This window comes from Delphinapterus leucas, chromosome 20 (genome assembly GCF_059928025.1).
Source record: "Delphinapterus leucas isolate spDelLeu-1000000601 "Yukka" chromosome 20, BTC_Dleu_Yukka2, whole genome shotgun sequence".
Lineage (NCBI taxonomy): Eukaryota > Metazoa > Chordata > Mammalia > Artiodactyla > Monodontidae > Delphinapterus > Delphinapterus leucas.
In genome coordinates, this window is record NC_143148.1 from 47,502,169 (window position 1) to 47,520,826 (window position 18,658).

General features: G+C 58.0%; 1 protein-coding gene across 1 annotated transcript in view; it reads left to right on the top strand.

The window, feature by feature from the left end:
• VAC14 (VAC14 component of PIKFYVE complex) overlaps positions 1-18,658 on the top strand; it is a 97,765-nt gene that overhangs the window by 69,661 nt on the left and 9,446 nt on the right. The window contains exon 15 of the mRNA XM_022583235.3: positions 17,720-17,894. Coding sequence (XP_022438943.2) covers positions 17,720-17,894 — 175 coding nt within the window. The remainder of the gene's footprint in view (positions 1-17,719; positions 17,895-18,658) is intronic.

An 18,658-nucleotide genomic window follows, 5' to 3' on the forward strand; every position in this document is an offset into this window, starting at 1 on the left:
CCACAATGCCTTTTTTGAATCTAAATTTTATATTAACAACATACTATATAAAAGTACACAAATCGTAAGTGTACTACAGTTTGGTTAGCTTTCACTAATTGTCTACATCCGTGTAACGAGCACTCAGATCAAGAAGTAGAGGGCTTCCCTGGGGCGCAGTGGTTGGGAGTCCGCCTGCCGATGCAGGGGACACGGGTTCGTGCCCCGGTCCGGGAAGATCCCACATGCTGCGGAGCGGCTGGGCCCGTGAGCCATGGCCACTGGGCCTGCGCATCCGGAGCCTGTGCTCCGCAATGGGAGAGGTCACAACAGTGAGAGGCCCGCGTACCATAAAAAAAAAAAAAAAAAAAAGTAGAGCATTTCTAGCGCCCAAAGTTCCCTTTCATGTTTCTTCCCAGTTACTACCCCTACCCTCCTCCCCAAGGTAGCCACTGGCCTGAATTCTAACGCTGTACGTTCGTTTACCTGGGTTTTTGTTTTGATTTTGGGCTTTGGGGGTTTTTTTTTGTTAACCTGGTTTTTTGAGCTTCATATAAATGGAATCACGTAGTTTGTGCTCTTTTACAAACTGTAAACTTTCTTTTGACCCACGTCGTGTTTGTGAGGTTCACTTGTGTCCCATGTAGCAGTAGTTCACATTTCTGTCAAGTCCCCCACTGTGTGAAGATGCCGTGGCTCATTTACACATTCTGCTAGTGATGGGCATTTGGGTTATTTTCAGTTTGGCACTATTGTGAATAATGCTGCCATGAGCATCCCTTCACATGTCTTCTGGTGAACATACATGTACGTTTCTCTCAGATAATACCTAGGGGTTGCTGGATCAGGGACCATATATGTGTTTAGCTTTGATAGATATTGTCTGAGCTGCACCAATTTCCACTCCCATCCATGGTGTGAGAGTTCCCGTTGCTCACACCCTCACCAACACTTGATATCATCCGTCTTTGATTTTAGCCTTTCCTGTAGGTGTATGGTGGTATCACCTGTTGTTTTCATTTGCATTTCCCTGAAGACTAACAAAGTCAAAGAACTTCTCATCACTTTTTGCCTTTTGGGTATCCTCTTTTGCAATGAGCCTGTTCCAGTCATTTCCGCATTGGGTTTTTGGTGCCTTTCTTATTGATTTGTGGAAGTTCTTTATATATTCTGGATACAAGTCTTTCTCCAATGTGTGTACTGTAATTATCTCCTCCTACCCGGTGGCATGCCTTATCACCCTTTTAAAAGTGTCTCTTGTTGAACAGAAGTTCTTTATTTTTAATGTAGTCCAGGTGACCAGTTTTTCTTCTCAGCATGTTTTATGGTTTGTGCTGCTTTTTCAGGGGATTAGGAGCTCATGAAACTACCCATAAAGCTGCCTGTTTCTGGTAAGCACTCCTAGTGAGCTGAACACTGAGTACAATCCGCCTAAAAAGGTATTATATCTTCACTCTGGACGGGGTCTTGGAGGCCACCTAGTCCAGCCTGCTTATGCAAAGATTCCCACTCCCTCTCCATCCCCCCACCCAGCTAAATCCCAGGGGCTTCTGGTGCAGCCAGGCCAGTGGAGGTCTGCAGCCTGGAGTTGGGAACCGCTTATCTAACTATGGTGGTCAGCAGGAGGTGGGAACCCAGGTCAAAGGCACCAGTACGAGCAAGGGGGCTTGACCGGCCCGTGTAGCCAGACCAAGGCGGAGGGCTGCAAGGCCCAGGAACCCAGCATCTTCCTGTGGTGCCGTCCATCTTCTTGGCCTCTGTTTGAGGTCAGCCTCACTGCTTTGGTCTCTTCCAGTGGCGGAGACGAGGTCGCCACATCACATGGCCATCATGCCCCAGCTGTCTGTGCTCCGGAGGAGCTCTGGTTGGTTCCCACGGGGTCATGTGTCCCCTGTGGTAGGGGAGGCGGTGGCAGGGTGCTGCAAGCAGCAGCCCTGACAGAACCCCAAGTGGAGTGGGGAGCGGCAGCTCTTCAGAGGAAAGGGGCTCCCACGGGGCAGCTTTCCTGAGCAGTTTTCTCGTGTGAAAAATGGGGACGCTCACCATCGTGATCTACTGATCCTCGGGAGGTTAAATGATGTTCCAAAAAAGTACTCAGAAGAGTGTCTTGCACCTGGTAACTGTGCAGGAGGTGTCCCGGTAGCGACTGTGACAGTCGTTGTGAAGAGAAGCATCCACCCTCTCTCTGCGCATGTCAGAGTCAGGGAGCCCGCGGGCGGGTGGGCTGGCGGTCCCAGAGCTGGCCTGGCCCCCGTTCACCCCCTTCCCAGGCCCTTGCCGCTCGCTGCCTCAGGCTCAGCTCCTGGAAAGCAGATGTTCTGGGGTTGACTGTCACTTTCTCTTGTTTTCTAGGGAAGAGTAAGAGAGAAAGCCATTGAGCAAACTAACACTTGCCCCCAGGTGTCCCCCCTTCCTCTGCCCTTCACCCCCCCCACCGCCCCCCACCGAGACCCCACCCTGTTGAAAGCTGCCCAGTCAGGACTCTTGAGCGCGTGTGACAGAAAACCAATTCTCACGGTTCTGTTGAAAAAAATGAAAGTGCTGTGTAGCCAGGGACCAGGATTGGCAACTCTGCAGCTAGCACCCTCCTGGCGTCCTCAGGCCTCCGTCTCACCTGCTCGCCTCCACAGCAGGCCCTCCTCCCTCCTCTGTCAGCCCCGTGCCCCGCAGGCCGTCTGTCCCGTGACAGGACAGCCACCGCAGCTCTCAGCTCACCGTTAGCAGCCAGCCTTCAGCCGCGGGCTGGCCTTGAGTCTCACTGGACCCATCACTGTGCCCTGCCTGCTCAGGGCGGGATTGTGTGCCCACCCTCCCGCGCAGGAGGAGGAGACGTTGTTCATGGGAAACTGGATCTGGAACCAGAATCCCAGGCTGTGGACACCAGGGAGGCAGACGCAACCAGCGCCCGCCCTGTGGTCAGGTTCAGTGCTGCCCGAAAAGGGGTGCGAAGCAGGCCCCACTGAGGGCCCACCATGGCGGCAGTGGAAGGAGAGACACTCCCTCTCCACTCTCCCAGCAGCCAGATTCTCCAGGAAGGAGGGCAGGGGGAGGGTGGAGCTGTGTGTGTGCCCCAGTGACCTTCCCAGAGACCACCGCGCAGGCAGGTGGGGAGCAGGGTGGCCTCTGAGGAATTAGGCCTCCAGCTGACCCCTTCTCTAGGGCTTCCTTCCATTTGCAACACTGCACCTTGCCAGAGACTAGAAGTTGTCTGCTGTGTCATTGTGTGTGGAGCTGGGGGTTAGACTCAGACCCGGCCCCTCCCAGGACGGCCACTCGTGCCTACGCGTGTGCTCCCAGAATGGTAGCCCCAGGCCATGATTGAAGAGAGACCAGGAGAGTCTCGGTCTGGAGTTTAGGCTCAGTTCAGAGTGACCAGAAGGGACCTTAAGGGTCAGCTGAGGTCTTTCACACAGGAGGGAACCGAGGCTCTGATTTTCCCAGTAAATATTTTCCTCGCGCTGCCCCGTGCCCCACCTGGGCTAGGCCGACGCAGGACCAGCCACCACAGTCCACACGCGGGGCACTCAGGTGTAGCAGGAGCCCGGGGTGGGGGGGGGTGGGGGCAAGGAAGAGCTCAGGCTAACCCAGATGGGGGACAGGGGTCAAAGGTTCACTCCCCCGGTTCATTCCGTGGCTGTTCCTGGAGCACCCGCGGTGTGCCAGGCCCCGCGCCAGCCCTGGGCACACACATAACCGAGAGCCGGTTCCTGCCTTCACCGAGGTGGCAGTCCGGTGGCATAGGCAGACAGATGACAAGTGACTAAGAAATGTGTGCCCCGGTGTTGTGATTCCTGCTCTGGAGGAACTGCAGGGGCGGGGGTGTCCTCAGGTTCGGGCCTGTGGGCCGGGGGGTGCCCGTAGCTTCAGCAGAACTAAGAAGCTGTGACCTGGATCTGATGTTTTCTCAGAGCATAAAGGTGCCCTAGTTTTCCCTCTCCTCAGGCTCAGCTGAAGCTACGCCAAGAATTGGCTGTTAAAGGCTGCCTGAGATGTGGTTTGGAGCCAAAAATCTATAGAGCCAGTGCATTTGTGACCTTGTTGAAAATGCTTACTGAGGAAAATCGGGGTGGGGGGGGTAGGATTTGGGAGTTATGTTGTTGTGGTTTTTTTCCTTTTTAAAAAAAAAAAAAAAAGAATCAGTTTGGCCGTCCTCACCTGCATCCCTTTCCCTCTCTGCACAGCCCCTCCTGGGTTGCCTGACTCCTCCAGCCCCATGGCACTCATCCCTCCCGTTTGTCCACACCTCCCCCATCCCCAATCCCTCTCCATCCCCTGTGCTTCAGGAATGAAAAATACCAAGTGGGTAAAATTAAGGAGCCTGGGTATAGCCCTGGAAATTAGGCCACAGCTGTCAGGCCAGGCAGGAGTCCTCGTCTCTGAATCGGAACTGCCGGGAGCAAGCGCTCGGCCCCTTCCCTGTGAGGATGGATAAAAAACCCCAGCTCCCCCCTCCCCCGGGAAGGGGCTGCTGCCTGCTGGCCTCAGGAGGGCCAGGGAATGCTGTTTGTCACTGAGCAGACCTGTCCCAGTGCCCACCCGCTGGGGCACCGCAGTGGGCAGAGCTCATCCCTGCCCTCCGAGGGATGGTCCCAAACTCGAGTAGCGATGATGCTCTGTGGGAGGGGTGGGGTCGAGGAGCTCCTGGCCCTGATGGAGGGGTCTGAGGAAGCTTCTGGAAGGAGATGCTGTCTACCTGAGCCATGAAACATAAGGAACTGCTGGGGGTGAGGGTGGGAGGAGAAGGTGCTTCTGATGTAGGAAGAGTCTGCTCAGAAGCCCAGGTGCCAGGGCCCGGGCAGCCCCAGGGAGCTGGGAGTGTGGCTGGGACCAGGCCCAGGCAGCCCTGACGTATTCCCAGCGAGCCACTGAAGGGCCTGCGCAGGCTCAGAAAACTCTCTCCACCTGCCCTGGGCCTGCACAAGTCCTGAGAGACACCCCCGACACGTGGCCACCCTGGAGTCCTTGGGATGGCACTGAGCCAGGGGGACTGCAGGGCCTCATGAGGCTACACCTGAGGCAGCTGGTCCCAGAGCCCCGTGCCCTGAACTCCAGCGAATGGCAAGGAAGTGGGGCCCAGGGCTCACGGTGGCAGGGACACTTGATCGCTGTCCACAGCTGTGCCGTTAGCCTCCTCCAGCACCGAAGGCTGGTTAAGGAGAGGCTCAGGAAGCTTGCCTGACAGGGCTCTGGCTGCTGCATCACTTTAGAAGGTTCCGTGATGCTGGGACCGGCAGTGTGAGCAGATAATCTGGACTAAGTTTAAAACCTTCTGGAGGCTCCAGACATCCCTGCCCTGCTTTCAGCCAGTTAATTCCAGGTGCCTGTGAATTCAGCCAGCTGGCCTCAGCTGCTCCCAGAGAGCAGTCAGCTTTTCCCTTCCTCCCACGTGAGCTGGTCCCCTTCCTGACAGACGAGGCCTGCCTCCTCTGAGCCCTCTCCTGAACGGGACCCCTGCCCACCTCTGCCGGTAGCCCCTGGCCCTAACAGTTGGCAGGTTCCTGGAAGTTACCTCACTTCCTTCCTGCCCTTGAAGCCTGAGCAGCTGCCCCAGTCCAATTCCTTCTGCCTCTCCCGGCCCCCCCAGTAGCGTGGTAATTGGTTTCTCAGATCTTCAGCTGTGCACCCCATCTGTGAGTATTTCCCGGTCCCGACCCTCTGCAGGAAGACCTGTGATCTTACTGCTGTGGAGACCCCACGGGGAGGGGGCCATGGAGAAGGGACTGTGCCTCCCTTTCTGCACCCCTCCCGTTCCTCTGCCCCACTCCTGCCAGTGAGGCCTGAAATAGCACCAGCACCACCACCTTCTGCCCCCAGCCCCACCGCACAGCCCAAGGTCACACTCCCCCCAGGATGGGGTGCTGGGCCTGGTGTGACGGAGCAGCAGCTGCCCGGTGATATCTGTCCCCAGCTCAGCTCCCGAGATGAGTATCTGTAATTACAGCTCTTGGAAGGTCACAGCTTTCGATTCATTTTTGTGGTGTTTGGAAAAAAGTTCAAACGTCCCTATACATGTTTAGTCTTCCCGAGCCAGCTAGGGGTTTTCTGGGAGAGAAAAGACAGCCATCAAGGATGTACCCACAGGCCAAGCATAATGGCTGTGGAGAGTGGGGGACCTGGGCTGGGGGAGGAGAGGCGGGTAGACCTGGACAGGCGTGAGCGCCCTCGGGGCTGGGGAGGGTGGAGGGTGGCACGGAGCCGCAGTGCTGGCTCACCCACAGCTGAGCCGCCGCTCGAAGGCCACGAGCGGCCTCGGTGGCGGCCACCTCCCTGAGATGTCATCATCTGAGTCCTTCAGCGACGGTCCCCGCCTGCCGTCTGCCCAGTGCGTCCCTGTTCCTCAGCCTCGACTTGGCTCTGACCTTCCCCTCAGAAAGGGCATCTATAAAGGCAGCCCCCAGACCCTCTGTACTTAAAAGTGGAAGAAGGTGGTTGCATAAGACAAAAGCGATTAAAGTAGCAGCCCAGAAGGGAGGCCTCCCCGTGCGAAGCTGTGATCTCTTAGATCTCACCCTGCCTGGCTGCAGCGCACTCGTCATCCCCAGGCCCTCTGTGCGAGGCGGCTTTCTGGCTCTGATGGAAGATGGGGGCTTCATCTCCATTGATGAGACTTCGCTGTTCTGCTGCAATTCTATTTCAGGAGAAGCCTCCCCTGTAGCAGGCATTCATGTCTCAGAGCGGAGCCAGGCCTTTTCTCCCGAAAGGAGTATTATGCTAATCACTCCTTGCAAACAGGCAGACTTTGTAGGAGGTTTGCCTGGTTTTAGATGAAGCCTACGCCTTTGAAGCAAAGAGCCACCGTAGCTAAAAATATCATTTCCCGGCTGTTGATCCTCTCATTTGTAAGATGCTTGTTTCCATTGTCAGATCTCCCCTGCTCTGTCTCTGAGATCTCCATGAGGGAGTCCAAGATGATCCCCAGATGTGTAGGTTTCTAAATGGTTTCTGTATTGTTTAAAAAGAAATTTTAATCCGCGTAAGATAAAAATTGAAATAACGCAGAAGAATGTACTGCAAAATGTAGAAGACCTTCCCCACCCCTTCCTCCCCCAGACGTAGCCTCTACTTTCAGTTTCATGTATCTTTTTCCCAAACTTGTCTTTGCGTTTATAAATGTATAAGTCTGTTTGGTTGTGGTTAAGGCTGAGGTTTTCCGGCAGAGGATTCCAGACTCAGAATTGCTCTGCAGCTTGCTCTGTTTTCACTCACTCACACGTCACCCGTCGTTCGGCAGGCGAATCTCCATCAGGATCCCAAGCTCATTGGGACGCTGCCCTCTAACCTCTAGGCCGAAGCAGAACGGCTCAGGGTCACTCTCCCTTATCAAGGCCTCCACATCAGCGTTAAACTCCATCGCCCGTTTTCTGTGTGCGGCGTCCAGACTCTGCTCCAGGGGCAGTGGGTGGTGTGGTGATGGGGTGCTGGTGTTTCCCCGGCAGGCCCCTTGCCTGGCACAGCTCTGCTGGGGGTCAGAGGGCGGCCTGTTCTGTAACCAAGACCTGGGACTCCTCAGGCACCTGCAGGACACTGTCACATCTGGAGCCCTTTTTCATTCTCGTGCGTTTAATCCGATAAAGATTTCCCGGGCTGGAAAGGGACATTCGGATGAAAAGCCTATTTCATGCGTCTTAAATTTCCCTGAAAATGACTGATTACAAAAGGAGTTTTTTCAGTCTCCTGACAGGATGGAGGAGGGTACCAGTAAGAGAAACCCCCCTTCCGTTTGGCCACGAAGAACTAAAGGAGTCCCCTCCACACTCTCTTTGTCCATCCCTTCTGCTGTTGACCCTTCCGTCCTCCCAGCCCTTTCACTCTGATCTCTTCACATTGTCCAAGAGACTCAGCAGTGAGGCTGCTGTGATATTTGCTCTTTGTTACCAGCAGTAGGTATTAGTGTTTCACTTCCCGTTCTGTTTTCTGACGTTTATCTCAGTGCCCTTTAAGTGGGCACTTGTAAAGAGCTACAGAAAACAATGTCAGTTCATAAAATTCCATAAAACTCCCAGACTAAAGATTTGAAGGCCAGAAAGGCACTAATCAGCCTAGCTCCTTAATCGGAGACTGTTATCTCCTGTGGAAGCCAAATGTAGCCAGGAAGGCGGGAGAGGCACATGCCAGAGGGGGCTAGAGCTGAGCTTCCTCCCCCAGGGCCTCTGACGCTGGGAGAGGAGACGCCGCCCGAGGAGAGGGTGGTGGTGCAGCCCTGGGCAGGCGGAAGTCTGGCCGGAGAATTCATCTGTTCCGCCCTTTGGACAGCTCGAGTCCGGGCTGTGCACAAAGGGCTTAGGACCCTAAGGTGGAGACAAGGCAGAAATGCAGGGAAAAACAGGACCCCGGCTCTGGGGAGGTGAGCGTGTGGTTGGGAGACGGAAAGCAACAGGCCCTTCACCAGAGCTCTGAGGCAGAGCCCAGGCTCTGCAGCCCTTTGCGGCTGCTGGTGAAACCTCCCCATTTCCACACGGAGAGTGGCATCGCCGGGCTTGCAGCAGTGGCAGTTTGGGGACAGTGGTTCTCGGTCCTGACTGTGAAGCCTGTTAGGAATACAAATCGCCCCCTTCCCGGAGTATCCCAAACGGTCTTCGGGTAACTCCAGTGTAAGCCAGGTTCAGGGGTCTCTCAGTAAGGGGCTCTTTCTGGCGTGGAGGGCTCTCCTGGTTCTGGAGGGTCATTGTGAGACCTTCTGGGTGGGCAGGTACACTGGTGGAGCAAGAGATGGGCACTGAGACGGCCACCAGAGCAAAATGGCAACCCCTAGTGGGCACTCTTCAAGGCACAGTAAATCCCTTGGAGGAGTCACCACCAGAATGTGAGATAGAAATGGATCTCTGTGATCACCCGGCAGGACGCACACCACGAGGACAGCCCATTTGCGCGAAGAATTTGAGGAGGGGGACATTCTGGCTTTGGTGCAGTGACCACGTGACCACTGGGCTTCTGGGCCCAAGTCGCGTGCATGGCTTTAAGGGTAGAGGGGCAGAGTTATGGGAGCGCAGGCCTCGGCGTGTGGGCTCAACTCTGACTAAGGCGGAAGGGAGGAGGTGCTCACCATCCATAGCGTTCGTGGTCGCGTAAGCAGCAGCAGGGAGTGATCCCTTGGCTGGAACGAAGGACTAGTTTGGGAATAATGGGATGAAGTGAAGGAGATTGTGAACAAAGCAGCTTGGTAACAGGAAGACTGTTGGGGCAATCCCCAGAGCCCTTCCCAGGGATGATGGGGCAGCCCCAGCCGGGCTCCCTGGGCTCCTGGCACTTCGGTTACTCGCCTGCCTCATTTCTCAGAAGGTCACCCCCTTAGTTTGAAGGGGGAAATGTCAGAGATTCAGGGGTGCCTTTCCCTTACCTGTCCCAAGACAGACCCTCTACCTCAAGGGACCCTGATTATGGTCACATGTCATAGGGTGAAGAGGTGTCTGTGCCCTGGGCATTCGTCGCAGGGAGTTGGAGCCCTCAGGTGGAAAGAGGGGCTGGCCCGGGAGGGAGAGGTCTGTCCTTCTGCAGGTGACACACCGCGTGGGACTGTCTGGCCGTATGAAACTTGAACTCTGGGTCAGGGACTTGACTCCACTGGCTATGTGGCTTGGATTTCTTCCTCTGTCCCATGAGCGCTTGATCTCTGAGGGCCTCCGTGAGCCTGGCTGGAAGCTGGCAGGGGCGTAGGTGGCAGGCAGGTCTGGGGCCTGGAAACAGTTTACCAGGCTGGCTGTGCATTGGCGTCGAGGCAGCTCGAAGCCTCTTCCCAGGCCGGGCCACCTCGGTGGGAGCCTGAGTGTATCCTGGGGAGGAAATCCCTCCTGGAAGGCCAGGAGCTCAGAAGACTTCAAAGAGGAGACAAGTTCCATCCGGTTCTCTAAGGGTCCACCCAGGGCACTCCCAGGCGTGCGGGGCTCAGGGTGCTGTTTCCCTGGCCGTCTCAGCCTGGATTCAGAGCGCCGGGAGTCATTGTACTAAAACCCCCGCCTCGCCCTGGAGCTCAGGCAGCAGCAGGCCTGGGAACCGGCTGATGGAGTCATCCCCATGGGTGACTCGCCCCCCGCAGGATCCCAGACTCTGCCTCCTGTCTCACCCCTTGGAGACAGGCCACCACTGCAGCAGAGCAGCCCAAGTATAGGTGCAGATCACCACTGTCCCGACCAGGTGTGGCCAAGTGTGGTCAGTGCCTTCCACCCCCAGAGGTAGCCCCAGGGTGAGGGTGGGGTAGAAGGAGCTGGATTTCAGATAAACTGCCCCAGAGCCACAGGAAGGTCCTGGAGAAACTTGGGCCCTGGTCCATCAGAAGGCCTAGTGATATCTGTAGCCAAGGTGCCCTCCTTCTCCCCAAAAAACCATCCGTCTTCCAGAAAAAGCACTTCCAAGCCCCTGTGCAAGCTGGGCCCTGGATACCGCGAGCTGGGTGTATGGCGAGGCAGCAGCTAAGAGCTCGGGTGCCCAGGTGGGCAGACCAGATGGGGACCTTGGCAAGGCTCTGGGCTTTGCCCTCATCCTCTGTAAAAGAGGACGGCTAAAATGACGCCTGTCCCGTGTTGAAGGGATTTAAGGTACAGGACGTGCCTAATATGGAGAAAACGCTCACAGATGTCAGTTATGTGGGCCAACGCTGAGGAAATGGTGATTCAGCTTGAAGGGAACCCCTGTGACCAGAGAGGCAAGAGCCCAGCCTCTCTCAAGGGCTTGTTGGAGTTGATGTCATGGAGACAACAGGATTTCCTTTGGTGGCCCACCCCTTTGTTTTCATTTGCCCTGAGGGCTCGAAAGATGAAATACTCTGAAGCCATGGGCTTCGCTACCCAGGGTTTGAGGCTTGGAGGCCTGGAGAGGTGACCCCCCAGGGGTCTTCCCAGAGCCTCCAGCATGGGTCCCACCCCTGCCATCTGACCTGCCTCCAGCCATGCTCAGGGCAAGCTCCATATGGGACAGGCCCGGAGGGGGCCGGAGAGGCACCTGTGAGTGGACAGTGGGGCCAGGCTTGACCAGGTTGCTTAAGAACACATGGGAAATGAGGCCCAGTGGGTCAGCCGGGCGTGCGCAGAAGCTGGCTCCTGTCCTGGGCAGTGGGCAGGAAGGGCCACCGGACCACCCTGGGCAGTGGAGGAAGCCTTGATCCCTAGAGCAAACCCCAAGCCTGGAGAGAGGGACTGTCTCGCACAGGGGTGCTAAGGCCCCGGCTGCCTCTACAAGACCCTTTGGTTTTCCAGGCCGCTCCTGCCCAAAGGAGGCCTCTCCTGAAGGTCTCCGGATGAGCCCAGGTCAGGTGTCTGTGGTCCCCCAGAGTCTGGCCGTGCCGCTCTTGAACAATCAGACGGAGAGCTAAGTGGACAAGAGACCCTTTGCTTCGTCTTCTGCCTCTTCCCCATCATGCTGCGGCCCTCGCTCCATCCGCTTTGCACCAGTTCCCAGCAAGACCCAGAAAAACAAGTCCTCATGCCCCCTCCTCCCACCCCTACCCCCCGAAAAAAAAACACAAAAACTTATAAGTGTATCAGACACATCGACTGCATTAAACACGATGAATTTTTTAGGCATGAGTTAGCAGGGTTACCATGGCTGCCTCTGCCCTGAGGGGCACACTGCCGAGGATTGATTGAAATAAATAAAACAGATTTACAATTTTCATACTTGGGAAGCAGAGAGCTGGAAAGGAAGAGAAGCAAGGGAGCTGTGGGGGGAGGATACAGTGAAACTCTGGAGCTTTCTGAACTTCCGGAGGGGAGGCCACTTCCTCCTCCCCTATTCTCATGTTATAGGACACGAAAGCTGCTCTCTCTTTAAATTTCTAAAGGATCCCAGCTGTTGGGCAGGGACAAGGCAGGGAGGGCCCTTTCCGGTGGGAATGGCTCTGGGCCCCTGTGTTCTCTGTACTTGACATTAGGCTGCACTTCAGAGTTATGGCTGTGAGTCTCCCAGGAAAGCCTGTGTCCCATTGGCCTTGGTCTGCTGAGGGGACGTGGACACCAGCTAGCGGCCAAAGGAGAGAGGAAGTGAGGGCCTGGCCCTCCATGCACAGTGTTGGCCTGGTCAGGACACGCGTGGCAGGGGATAGAGACGAAGGAAGGAGACTCAGGCTAGAGGGAGAAGGTGGGCCCTCTGGGGAATGATCCGGCCCTGCTGTCCAGGATGCCTAGACGAGAGGCGCCTGAAGTGTGGTGTGCACCTTTTCTCACCTGCCGTGCATGCAGCCCAGGCAGGGGGAGGGCAGGGCTCAGAGCCACTGGGCAGGTCTTGGCTTCCACACTGAGACTTGGCCTTGCCCAACCTGGTACAGGTCCCTAGAAAAGAAGCGGCGTGTGGTCCCTTTCCCACGCCAGGACAGAGCAGAGGACAGCACCAGGCCCCCTGGTGGCCCGGTGGGGCTGGCCTCTGCCGGTGCCTTCACCCGTGAGGCAGCTTCCTCCCGCCCAGCCTGGACCACATGGCCTCGGGGCACAACCGGCCCTCTCCAAGCCTCCTGCAAGGCAGCTGATGTCTTCCTCCCATCCGCTTTGGCCCACATGTCACCTGAAGCAGGGGCCGTGGGTGGGTACCAGGCTGGGGACAGGAGAGCACCTCCCACCATGGCCACCACCGAGGCCAGTGGGTCTGGCGGATGCTTGGCCAATGTTTGTGGTTAAAGGGACAGTGACACGAAGCTCACACCAGCCCAGCAAGTGTGGTGTGGCCACTTTCAGGCAGGCACTGCCCCAGAGTGCCTTCCTCGGCCCCAGCAAGTGTCTTGGCCTTTTGAGGCTGCCCCAAAGAAGGCCTCTCTGTGCATTAGGGAAAGTGGCAGTGCCCCTCTTGCGTCCCGGGGGCTTCAGAGCTGACCGAAGGCAGATTGCTCCTCTGAGAGCTCCTGGTATGTGACAGAGGGACCAAAGAGAGCTGTTCCCTCCCCAGCATGAACCTAGACCCAGAGCACAGGAACAGCTGTCCAGGCAGCACCGGGTGGCTGGAGGAGAGTGAGGCAGAGCCCCATCCGTGGGGCCTCACGGCCACACACCACGGGCCACCTTGAGGCCACGCATGTGGACCCCGGCCCTAAGGTGAGCCTCTAGGTTGTGCCCCCCCAGACCCCATCCAAGTTCACTCCCACCCCACCTCTGCCTTGTCCCCAAGTATTTTCCAAGCCATTGTCTCGTGATGAATAGCACTTTAATATGGGTATTAAAAAATATGGGCAAATGTTTAATGCTTGCAAGCTGTGTTTCATTATTGATGCTCTGCTTGAGAGCCCAGCAGGCAGCTCAAGCCAGGCGGGGGCTCAACAGAGAAGTGATGACGCAGCAGCCCTGCAAGGCAGCCATCTGCCAGGCCCCCCCGGGCGGGGACAGCCCCTGTGCCCGCTCACGACAGGCACCTAGGAGGCAAAGTGGGGAAAGGAACTTGGCCTCTGGGTCTGCATCCACCCTTCCTCGTCCCCTGGGCAGCTGTGTGACTAGGCCTCTCTGCCTGAGGATACAGGCTTGTATGAGGACTCGGGATGCCGCAGGAGGAGCCCGGGGCCGGGCGCAGGGAGACTGAGGCCGCCTGTGTGGGTCGTGTCACAAACTCAAGGCTGAGTGAAAAGTGGGCCCCTTTCCTTCCTCCCCCACCTTCCTGATGCAGGAGGAAGAATCCGGCTCAGGTGTCCAGAGCTCGCAAGGTACAGCCCAGCCCACCGACCCAGACTCGCCTTCCCCTAAAATGCCCAGATGGTGCCCTGAGCCCGGTGAGCACGTGCAGACGTGAGCCTCTGACCTTTGCATCACCCCCGAACTGCCCCAAGTGGACTCATGTAACACCCTCTGCACGGTGCCCGGCGTGTGCTTAGGGCTCCCCGGGAGCTAATACTTTATTATTCCTGCCTCCTGGAAGCCTCATGACCCAGCAGTCTGGAGGCATCTTCCTTTTCTGCAGTCTACAGTGACCTTGGGATGAGACAGCAAAGACCGGGTGAGGTGACAGGTGACCCCCACCGCCACTCGCCTCCACTTCCTGCCCCTACCGGTCTGCAGGGCTGGAGCCCCCTTCGACGGAGCCCTATGAGCCGCTGCCGAAGGCCTCCAGGCTCTGTCCAGCAGCCTCCTGGGGCGGGAGAGACAACCCCCCTGAAGCAGGGGTAGCTGTGGACATCCAGAGCACAGCACGCAGGGCATGAAGGCTAGATGCCGCTTGTGCCGCCGCTGCCGCTCCTCCATGGTCCCTCTTCCCGGCTCCTCCCCGGCCCTCCCCTCCCGTGGTGGTTTAATTAGCGGTGCTCAGGGGGAGACCCCTTGGTGTGATGTGTTGTGGCTGACCCTTCAGGCTGTCCTGGCGGCTTGGGCGTCTCCTGAGGTCTCCCGGGACCGGGCAGCCAGGTCCTGGGTGATAGGCTGAAAATGTACCGTCAGGGCAGCTGCTCTCTGCATACCAGGCTGGCACAGCATGCCGGGGCATGCCCAGGAGCAGCTAAGGGATGTGCTGGAATGGGGCAGAGGAACGTCTCCGGGGCTGTTCATGAAACCTTGGGTGGAGATCAGCGCAGCTCCTCCATGCGGTAATGTGCAAAAGTGATTCTTGGTATGAGGGACGTGAGGGTCACAGGCAAGGCCCTGCCCTTTGCAGCTCATGTTCTGGTGGGAGAGACAGCAGGGGACCCAGTAAACGAGTCCATCAACCAGATGACTCAGGTGATGAGAAACGCTTAGGAAGAAACAGGACTTCCCTTAGAAAGGGCTGGTGGCAGAGGGGTGCGCATGGGACAGAGGCTTCCCCTGAGGCTGGTGTTGGAGCTGAGATCTCCATGGCTGGAGGGAGCCAGATGTGCGCTGGTCCCTGGGAGGAGCTGCCCAGGCCAGGGCAGAGGTCAGGAACAGAAGAAACACAGGAGAGGCCTGCACGTCGTGGGTAAAGGAGGACTCATAAGAGCTGAGGTTGTGAGGAGCTGACCAGAAAGTGTGAGGGCCTGGAGGCTGTGGTCAGGAGCTGGGTTTATTTAGATCCAGCAGGAAGCCGCTGAGGAGGGCCATGCTCTGATTAGGACTTTTTAAGAAGCGCCCCAGTTGGTGCATGGAGGGTGAATGGTGGGGTGAGAGGAGACACAGGGAGACCAATTAGAAGCTGGCTTGGAATTGACCAGGCAAGAGAGGGCTGACCCTTGGCCCAGGGCAGGGTAGCTGAGATGGGCCAGGAGCCAGGTGTGCCCTGCAGGCAGAGCCCCTGGGCTTGTTGGTACACTGGACAGAGGGGCCCAGAGGATCAAGGAGGACTCCTTGGTTTGGGCTGGAGCAGCTGGGTGGGCAGCGATGCCACTTCCTGAGGCCGCAGGTTACCGATGCTCCCCTGAAAGCTGGGGGACCAGAGTTTAAGGGGAAACCAAGAGGTGTGCTTTGGCCCCACCGAGTCTGAAGTGCCTGTTGGGCAGCCATGCGGGGCATCCACCAGGCAGGCGGTGTCCATCCAGAGCTCAGTGGGGGCTCAAGAGGCACGTGTGGGAGCCGCTGATCTAGAGATGGCTTTGAAGATTTCCATGGGACCGGACATGACCACCAAGAGGTGCAGACCAGGGAGAGAGCAGAGGAGGAGAGCGCCGTGGTGGCAAGAGTATTTCCGGAATACTCTGCATCCCTGACCTTCTGTAGCTCCCCAGCGTTTCCGGGTTCTTAGGGACACCAGGAGGCCTTGGCGCCCGCCTCTGCTCATCGCCACCCCCTTGCCTATCCCTCCGCACCCTCCTCAGCCGTCCTCACGTGAGAGCACCACCCCCGCCCTTCAGCTGCTGCAGGTCCCCTCGGGCCCGTCGCCCCTGGAGAGCGCGGCCTGGCAGCAGCCTCAGCTGTTGGCCCGTCATGGAGACAGCAGCAGCTGCAGGCGACGGGCATTTGTGACCATTTGTCAGAACGCTCCCCTTCCTCCCCGGCCTGCCCTCCTGAAATGTGTCTATCCCACAGCCCTGGGGATGGGGTCGTCTCGGGGTGGGAGGACCACAAGGGGACAGGAAGTGCTGCCTAGGCTCTGCTGAAGGGCCAGGCGTCCTCCTGGGAGCTGGCCCTCGTCCCCCACCCATGGTACCAACAAGGTACCCAACCAGGGGTCCCATTTGCCACATACTGTGCACCCACACGAGCTGCCACTAGTCTTGATGACCGCCCTCTGAGTAGCCCCCATGGTGCAGGTAGATGTCACCCCCATTCGGAGGTGGAGAAATTGTCACACAGACACACTGGGCCACACAACTGGGCAGGGGCACCGGGCTCCAGGGCCCGGGCCCCTCCTCCACCCACACCAGGTGAGCAGGGGGGCTCCGCCTACCCTCCCGCAACTACGGCAGGGCTTTCCCCACACCACCCGCCGGCCCCATCCCCCCAGCAGCTTTGTTTCCATTTCTCTGGTGGTTTCTTGCCCAAGCCTGCCGGTTCCAGCTGGGCCTAGGCTGGAGACGGCCTGCCTGCTGTTTGCGCCTCGTGGTTTGGCCTCTCTGTTACCAAATGCTCTGGGATTTTTTGGAGCCGGGTGTGGGGAAGAAGCTTCTCCAGTCTGGCCCCAAGGCGTGGCTGGTGTTTGGAAGGAAACAGGAAGCCAGACCGTCCGTGATAACGCCGAGTTTAGTGTGAGTTCAGTGGCCTGGGGTGGACATATTTCAGGCTCGTTGGCTCCAAATGGGGCTTATTTTGTCCAGCACCTGAGACCTTGAGGCCTCAGACCTGTTGTCCCCACAAGCCTGAGGCCTGGTCTGTGGATGCTTCCCTGGAGCAGAGACCAGGAGGAGATGGGGAAGGGGTGCCATGCTGACACCGGTCCCCAACAGGCAGGGCTCGGGGGCCACATCCCACCCTCCTTACCAGCCACTTGCCAGCTCCTTGGTTTGCTCTTCTTAGTTTCAGGAGCCTTGGGATCCTTAAACTCCCAGCAGGAAGGCCTGCTTATCCCCTCAAGGCCAGGCCTCTGTGGGCAAGCGGCCAACTAGGGAGGTCAACAGGCTTCCCTGAGGCGTGTCCTTGATACCTGCCTGTCACTGTGGACGTCACCTTGGCCCAAGGACCCTGGGAAAACTGCTTTCCTCCTCCATTCTCTGGGTTCCCTGTTTTCCGTTTTATAAAATGGAATCTCCTTTTCACAAAGCCCAAGCCTTATCCCCCCCAAGACTCTTATTAGAGGAGAGATAGTGGGAAGAAGTGGCCCTAAGTAATCCCGTGATCTTGGCCAGGTCACCTGGCCTCCCCACCAGAGTTTCATTATCGGAACAGCGAAGGTAGAACTCGGTTGCCTTAGGGCTTGTTCATCCCACGAGCACCTACCGAGCCCCTGCTACGTGCAGGCACCACTCCAGGCGTGGGTGGCACCATGAACAGCCCAAACAAGCTCCTGACCCAGGGGCTCTCACGGGGGAGGGTGGGGGGACACCATCCACGGATGACCAGAATGCGGATTTGTCACGTGAAGATAATCTCTAGCCAGAAAAGTAAAGCCAGGAAGGGACACAGAGCGCCTTGGCGCATGGGGAGGCGTTGCTATGCTATGTGGGAGATCAGAAAGGTACCTCAGGGCTCCTGGGGCCACACTGGCAGCCAGAGGCCCCACTGCTTTTCTCGGGATCCCACTTCCTGGCCTGGGGTGGGCCGGGGGATAGATGGAGCCCGTGGGGCTCTGGAGTTGCTGAGAGGCGTGGAGCCAGGTCCGCTGTGAGCAGCCCCCTTGGCCCCCCGCAGGCCCCAGAGCCACACCAGGCCCAGGAAAGAGCAGGTTTCCTCAGGAGAGGGCTCGGAGCTGCGGCCCAGAGGCCTCCAGAGCCTCCACTCAGCCCGTTTTCCAGGCAGCTCTGCCTCCTGCTGAATGCGGAGAACATCTTCCACTCGATGGCAGACATCCTGCTCCGGGAGGAGGACCTCAAGTTCGCCTCGACCATGGTCCATACCCTCAACACCATCCTGCTGACCTCCACTGAGCTCTTCCAGCTGCGAAACCAGCTGAAGGACCTGAAGACCCCGGTACTGCTCGCCCATGGGCTCCAGCCTGGTGCCATCTATGTGCCCACGGGCGCGGCCATGCCAGCCCACCCCTCGTTACCCGGAGGTTGGCGGGGAGGAGACGAGAATGTGACCTGAGGTCTCCCTGGTCTGCTGTCAAATAGGGGTCCCCCTGGGTTGGCTGCGTGTAAGTGCCAGCCATGGGAGGGAGTCACAGCGGGTTTCCTTGGAGCTACCCGCTCTGGGGGTCTCTGCCCACAGAAGACTCCAGACCCCGCTCCAGGTCCACGTGCCCTCCCTGACACCCCGCACCCCACCAGCACTGCCCCCTCGCACACAGGGTAGGTTGGGTTCCGAGCCCGCCTTGCAGGACCTGCAGGGTCAGACCTGCCGGGCCGTGTCACCCAGTCAGGGTCAGGCCTCTGGATTGCAACCCCACTGGGGATCTGGTGTCGTTGCTCTCCTCACCCTCCTCCTTGGCCAGGACCCCGCTCTCCCACAGAGGGACACATCTGTCTTACAGGATGCCCTGTGTAAGCCAGGGTGTGTCACAGTGCTGCCTGTCCCAGGCTTTCGGTGAGGACCCACCAGGGCTGGTCAGAGAGAGCAGGGAGGTGCTCACCAGTCTACCGAACTGCTCTGGGGGACACAGGTCAAAGGCCTCGCTCGGCCCAGAGGAGGGGGGCTGAGCTGCAGAGGGCCCCCAGGGGTAGCCGCCATCCCGGACGTGCCGGCAGCTCCAGCACGTTTCACCTGGGCTGTGGTCACCACCTTCCCATCTCAGA